The 6,641-nt window shown below is 43.4% G+C and overlaps 2 protein-coding genes across 2 annotated transcripts; one reads left to right on the top strand and one right to left on the bottom strand.

The window, feature by feature from the left end:
* Positions 1-19: 19 nt before the first annotated feature.
* On the bottom strand, positions 20-713 carry C922_03981 (DNA-directed RNA polymerase I, II, and III subunit RPABC2; the record flags this gene model as incomplete). Its single annotated transcript, XM_008819568.1, has 2 exons — positions 20-480; positions 674-713. 2 exons carry the CDS (start codon positions 711-713, stop codon positions 20-22), a joined length of 501 nt encoding a protein of 166 aa, XP_008817790.1.
* A 2,842-nt stretch (positions 714-3,555) lies between these two features.
* On the top strand, positions 3,556-6,385 carry C922_03980 (hypothetical protein; the record flags this gene model as incomplete). Its single annotated transcript, XM_008819567.1, has 8 exons — positions 3,556-4,854; positions 4,978-5,051; positions 5,219-5,259; positions 5,382-5,497; positions 5,622-5,749; positions 5,907-5,987; positions 6,155-6,218; positions 6,344-6,385. 8 exons carry the CDS (start codon positions 3,556-3,558, stop codon positions 6,383-6,385), a joined length of 1,845 nt encoding a protein of 614 aa, XP_008817789.1.
* Positions 6,386-6,641: the final 256 nt, after the last annotated feature.

Below are 6,641 nucleotides of genomic sequence, written 5' to 3'. Positions count from 1 at the left end.
CTCACCTAAACCAACATGGCTAGTCAATTATCAGCTCGTCCAACTTCCAATCCTCATAACTACCATTAGGTAAGTACCTCCTCAGAATGAACGGAATCGACTTGTTATGTAACTCCTTTTCCGCAATCACCAGGGGGTCATTATTAAGGTAATTATCATATTCATTTTTCCCATTCGATACCTCTCCCCCTTGTGTCTCAATCGGTATCGTCAGGGGGGCATTTAAACTTATCTGTAAAGCTCTAGTGCCTATAATTCTGGCCTTTTCATACTTGGTTAAATAGGGGCTTGTTATCCTGATATTATCGTCATTCGCATCCGAATGTTCGTAATCCGACTTTTCCTTCTTAATTTGATTTTCGGTTATAATGTCTATGTCATTCTCGTAGTTGTCTCCATCGTCGCTGTCCACTCCTTGTCCGAACTCGTCTCCCATGAAGTCGTCCTCATCGTTCAGGTAGTTTTCGTTGAAAGCGTCCACTGCAAGGGGAGGAAACAAAATGGAGCAGCAAAATGGGGACGCCCAAACTAATACACTGCAGATACACCGAACCTGCACCATAGCTACATCACAGCGTGAAATGAGATGAGACCCAAAATGGCAACGCAACGGGGGCAAAACTGGGTTGCGCAACGCGGAAAAAACTGGCTTGAGCAACGGGCATGCAGTAACTCCCCATTCGCAGGGTTCCATTCCTACATGCACTGTTCATTTGTATTACTTGTCGCGTTCCAGGGAAAAGAAAAAGAGGTGGCTCGTTCTTTGTTACGTTATGCTATTCTATGCTAATGACAAGGGGGGAGGAGGACCGCGCAGCACGTTCCCTTTACTCTTCCAAATAATATAGAATGGATTTTCTCAAATCTACAGCAAATGACCAATGGGTGAAGCGCCTCCCTTCTCGTCTCTCACGTTGCTCACACGTATGTATAATTATGCGCCAATGTAAGCAGTGCTTATTTATCATGGCATAATTTTTGCGAAACGCTGCTCCTCAATCGTGAAGCGCTTAATTAATTATCTCCCGGGGAAAACTGCCTCAAATTTTTTTGGAGGCAAAAAAAAAAGGGGAAAACAACCATAAAAATAGTTTTTCCCAACTTAGCAAATATTTCTTTTTTTTTTCTTTTTTTTTTGGCCATAATTACGTTTTTTTCTCTACATGCAACTGTCAAGTTAGAGTTTTTCATTTACTATTTTTTCCAATTTTATATCCGCTCAAATGGGCATATAATTTTTTCTTTTTTTTTTTTTGGTTTCATTTTTATTACGCGTTTTTTTTTGTTTTTTCTTTTCCCGTTTCGTGGTGCCGTTATTACAAAAATGAAAGAGTCTATTGTCTTAACTACCACTACAAAGAGGCAAATTATTTTTAAATCGTTCTGAAATGAAGGAGAATGACACAACTACCCTTGTGGTGCCCCCTCTGCATACGTACAAGTCGAAACGAATGGCATGTATGTGGGGGAAGTATAAAAAGTTCCTCCTTTGTAATGCTCTCAAAGTCATTGCTACGAGAGCGGAAATATGGGCTACGGGAGGTTTCCCTCAAAGGAGCAAGACTGAAAGGTGCCCCTGTGGAGCCGCGTAGCTATGAAATGGTCAAATAGGAAGGAGCAAGGCCGAGATGGAAACGGTCACAAATGAAACATGTGGGTGGAGATATGTTAAAACGTTGTACTCACTATCGAGGGGAGCGCACATGAGTGGGCCCACCAGGTAGCGCACTTCCATGATATGAACTCATCCGCGAGGAGGGGCCATAAACCCCCCACTTTAGGTAAAAATCGCACAACAAATGTTTAGCTTCTATAAGGTGCCTCCCGCTTCTTCCCCCAGAGCCTCTTCCAAAGCAACGCCCAAAGGTATACGTCCACAAGGCGAATACTCATCAGCTGCTTTACTAGTAATGTTTGAAAATAATTACAGACATGTTGTATTATCCCCGATTTAACTCGGTCTCTCGCTGGCCGCTTCCCCCCAAACCCCTTTAGTTCCATTTACGAAAGTGTATACGGTTAAAATTTCTGCATTTTGCGAAGCAAGCAACCACAATGTGAGAAAAAGGACTCTCCCACGTTTTAGACCAACCCCCAAAGAGGCACCTAAAATTGTGTCACTCCATTTCCATCCCCACAATTGACCATTCCCTTTATCGCCCAAATCACATGTCGTTGCACCACCGTTTTGGTCCCCCGCTCGTTGTCGAGTGACACACTTCCACAAATGGAAACCCACCCCAAAAGTGGTAGAAAAATCCAAATGGAGGTTAACAATACGTGCCTACTTACCTGTAAAGGAAACTGTCTTGTAATATTAAAAGGCTTATCGCTACCTCTCAGTGGCTCATTATTATTTCAAATAATATTATCAGCCCCATAGAGGGTGCGCCTTTCCGTTTGCTCCACCATACCTTGGAACTGTGGGTAAAAGGACAGGGAAAGAATGTACTAGAGGGGAAACCGTTAACAGAGCGCCATACGAAAAAAAAAAAAAAATGCTTAATTGGGCAAAAAATAGGCACCCTTGGAAATTTAAAACAAAGGGGAAAATATTTTTTGGAAGGTACAAACATGTGCGGTTCCCCAAATCAATCGGTCAACGTCATTTTTCTCGAATCGAAGGCGTAAAATTTCTTTAGCGGCAGGATCAGCATAATTTTGTCTGGACATATGGACGCGTATGGACCTTCATATGTATACTCATCTCCTCCATGTTTTATTATGACTTCCCGTTCCTTTACCTTCCCTTCATTTTTTTTCTTTTTCTTTAATTCCCCTTGATATCCAATTTTGTTCTGCGCGAAGGGTAAAGCGCCCCATAAAGAATATAACCGCCGCTGGAAGGGAGTCATTCAAATATATTTGCCGACGAGAAAAAAACGCTTTGCCAAGTGCCTCAGGACAGGCGCAATGAAATGTACGTTCGACTTATTCCGCTTCCTTTATGGCGTACCTTTGTGCACGCCTCAGTGCACATTCAGCACACACGCCCTCCCCAGCCCCTAAGACTTTTTCGCAAGAGAGGCCAAAAAAGGGAGTAAGATACAATGCGATAAAAAAAAAAAAAAAAAAATGGCCTCGAGTCAATGGGGGGGGAAAACAAAGCCTACTCCAGTGGAGAATAAAAAAAAAAAAAAAAAATCAAACGGCGAAGGCGAATGGAAAAAATTACAAAACCCTGCCCTTGAGTATGCGCCACTTATTTAACACATCAAGTGCAAAAATCTCACCTTGAAAAAAATGCCAGTGTGGTTTCACAACGTTTCGGCACATGCTAAATTATGGCAGGGTGGACACATACCCATTTTGAAGAGTTCCAGGAAAGTATACCCTGTCTGGTTTTCCATTAAAAGGGGATAAATGCATCCTACATGTTTCCATTTATGGGTACACAACCCCCACACGTGTGCGCGTTTACTTCTCCCGGCGTTCGGTGCGAACAAGTGTGCCCCGCGGTGAGCTGACGCGTTTCCGACTTTTCCTACAGAACTTCTTCGCGTAGGCGGAGCTAGCACTCACGTGGGCAGCTTCTTCTCACACTGTTAGCATAAAATGAATCCGGACAACGAATTCATAAACAGGGAAATCCTGCAAAAGCAGTATGAAATAATAAAGTGTGCCAGGCACCAGGACTTCATAAGGCTTCAAATAATCATTCAACCCTACATTCTAAATAATGATATCGAAATGCTCAACGCAATTAACGTCCTGCACTGGGCGTGCTACTGTGGCTTCACGGAGCTAATAAAAAAATTAATCAGTCTCAATGTGGACATAGACAAGGAAGACCTAGTTAACAACGACACAGCCATTTACTACGCAATAAAAAATAGTCACTACGAAATTGTCCTACTCCTAATCAAGCACTTCGGCCCATCCATACTATTTCACAAGAACAGGAGAAAAATGAGTCCTTTCCTAACAGCCATTAGCGAGTTTAATGAAGATAAAATTTTGGAAACCTTACACATCTTAGAATTACTCTATCTCAATGGGGCCAGTCTGGAGGAACAAAATGAATATGGACAAACTGCCCTCTTCCTAAATGTGAAAAGAAACAACATAAGTACATTGCAGTGGCTACTCAGTAAAAGTGTTAATATAAACCATCGAGACTTTTATGGCAACACGATCCTACATATCGCCGTCAAACACTGTGATATAGACATCCTGAGACTGCTCTGTGATTATGGCTCCCTAAATTTGGTTTATCACACATCCATACAAAATGATAATACCAATGTGTTCCAAATTTGCCTAAAGAACAGATACTTTTTGGTCTTCATTTTGTTAAAAAAATGGATTATACAAGATAAACTTTGCAAAGGAATAAAAATATGCAAAACGATATACGCGTTTTACTTCTGGTTCTTCGCCATGTTAAATTTAATTGTCTATTTGAACATTTCCAGATCCTTTTGGGTTCTTAAGAGATATCATGCTTTGTCTATCACTTGGCTAGCTATTTGGCTGTTTCAACAGTTACTTTGGTGCGTTCTATATTTTAAGAGCCCTGGGTTTTACAAACAAAATGAAACTCTTACTAGAAGACACAGGAAAAGGAATACCCCCTTTTCCTACACCTATGATGGTTCCTTCAAAAAGAAGGCCGAGTATCAGCTAAACAGCATCGAGATGGAGCTATTCAAAATCAACAAAATGATATCTTCGTCACTCATGGATCCTGCTAAAATGGATAATCAAATCGACCCCGAACACGCTAAGTACGATCAACTCATCGTCAACTTGGAGTGCCAGAAGCTGTCCCTCTATGGGAAGGTTTCCCAGGAACGAGTTAACTCCCTCGATGTGGACTACCGGAATGCCATACTGTACAATAGGAATCCACGGGTGAGTGCGCTGATACCCCTGGCGGTGTAGCCATGGCGAACATCGTCGGCACTCCCTCCTTTGTCACTGCAAACGGGAAAATTGTCTCACTTGCCCACGCCCCTTTCTTCACCCCATTCACAGAACGTTTGCGTCACATGCAACATCGTCAAACCTCCGAGGGTGCACCACTGCGCGGAGTGCTTCCATTGCATCGTGTAAGCTTGGAACAGACAGCACGGCTTAGGAAGCAATGTCTGCTCATTTCCGCTTCGGGTTCTCTGTATCCGCTGCCATGTGCCGCGTCACCGCGTTAGCACTTCTCCACGGTATCCACTTCTTCCTCTCACCACTTCTCCTCCTAACCGCCTTTCCCCCTTGGCAGACATCAAGACCACCACTGTGTATGGGTTGACAACTGCATCGGTACGGCGCCCCTCCCGGCTCGACCAGCCAAATGGGGCTCCCCCGGGGGACTTAGGCCAGAAAATTACTTCTCCAAAAATTGGCACCCAAAAACAACTTGCCCCATCCACCCCTTTCCGCAGGAATAAAAAACCAACGCGCCTTCTACCTCTTCATATTTTCCATGTTCGTCCTCCTGCTGTATAACTACTACTATGTTTTCTTGTACTTCAGTTTGTTTCACAAGACGGTGGACTACGTAAGGGAGTATCGTGTGGCGCAGCCCGCTTAGCCCGCATTAAGGCCATTCGCCCCCTTTCTTTACAACCTCGATGCCACCGCGATGCCCCCACGTTTCGCCCCCCCCATTTCCCCCTCCACAGGCCTTCGCCCTGCTTGTAATTCTGTGCAACTTCATCAACATCACCCTGTTCGCCTTCATAACATATTTGTTTGCGCGCAACACGAGGACCATTTTAACGAACATCACTTTTTACGAGCACTTTAAAAAGTGGGGAGAAAAAAATTTGGACGTCTACATATGCACACAGGAACACCCAACGTGTGGTTGTGGGAATGAGTCTACCTCTACTGTTATGCCTTTTTTTTCTCTCTCCATTCCATTTGGCCACTGCTCATTGTTCCCCCTTTTTTGGCCAACTCTGCAGGCCGAGCCACATAACGGAAAACTACAACACCGAGTTGAGCTGCTGGGACTTCCAAAATTTAAGCCTCAAGAAAATGCTCAAGTTAGACATAGCAAAAGGGGAAAGAAAAAATACACCCATGTTTTCTTTTTTTTATTGTCCTATTTTGAGATGCCACCATGTGATGCGTCAAGGGTACTTCGTTTTGGCATGCTCCTTTTTATGTGCACTTTTATTATCTTCCTTATGTGTCCCCCACACCTGCGCAGAAACGTGTACTCCTTTTGGTCGCTAAATTACGACGAGCCTTACCTAGGACACGGCAAAAAAACAGTAACCGCGTTTTTTTTCCCTGTTTTCCCACACATAAATACATGTATAAATACTTATTCCTTTGCCCACATCGCACGTGCAGCGCTTTATGTGAATTTCACCCGCGCATTTCCTCCCTTTTGCAGAGTGATGATATTTACTACACCCTTATTTCGGGCAGAATATAGGACAAGATAGTGCACGCGGCATATTTCATGCTCCCCCATTATTGTTCCCGCTGTTTTCTGATGTCTCTTTTTTTACAATTTTTTTTTAAGCGCGTATCTGTTCAACACACTGTTTTATCCTTTTTACGACCTCATGTGGCATCAGAAAAAGGGGGGAAATAGACGAATGGCAACCCCCCCAAAGTAGTAATTTTTTTGCTCTTTTCTTTTTCTGCGTAGATTACGCACGCCGCTTTGGCAGGAATGCCGCCTTCAG

Source organism: Plasmodium inui (assembly GCF_000524495.1).
Source record: "Plasmodium inui San Antonio 1 unplaced genomic scaffold supercont1.18, whole genome shotgun sequence".
In the NCBI taxonomy this organism is placed as follows: domain Eukaryota; phylum Apicomplexa; class Aconoidasida; order Haemosporida; family Plasmodiidae; genus Plasmodium; species Plasmodium inui.
This window is presented reverse-complemented; position numbering and strand designations above follow the sequence as displayed.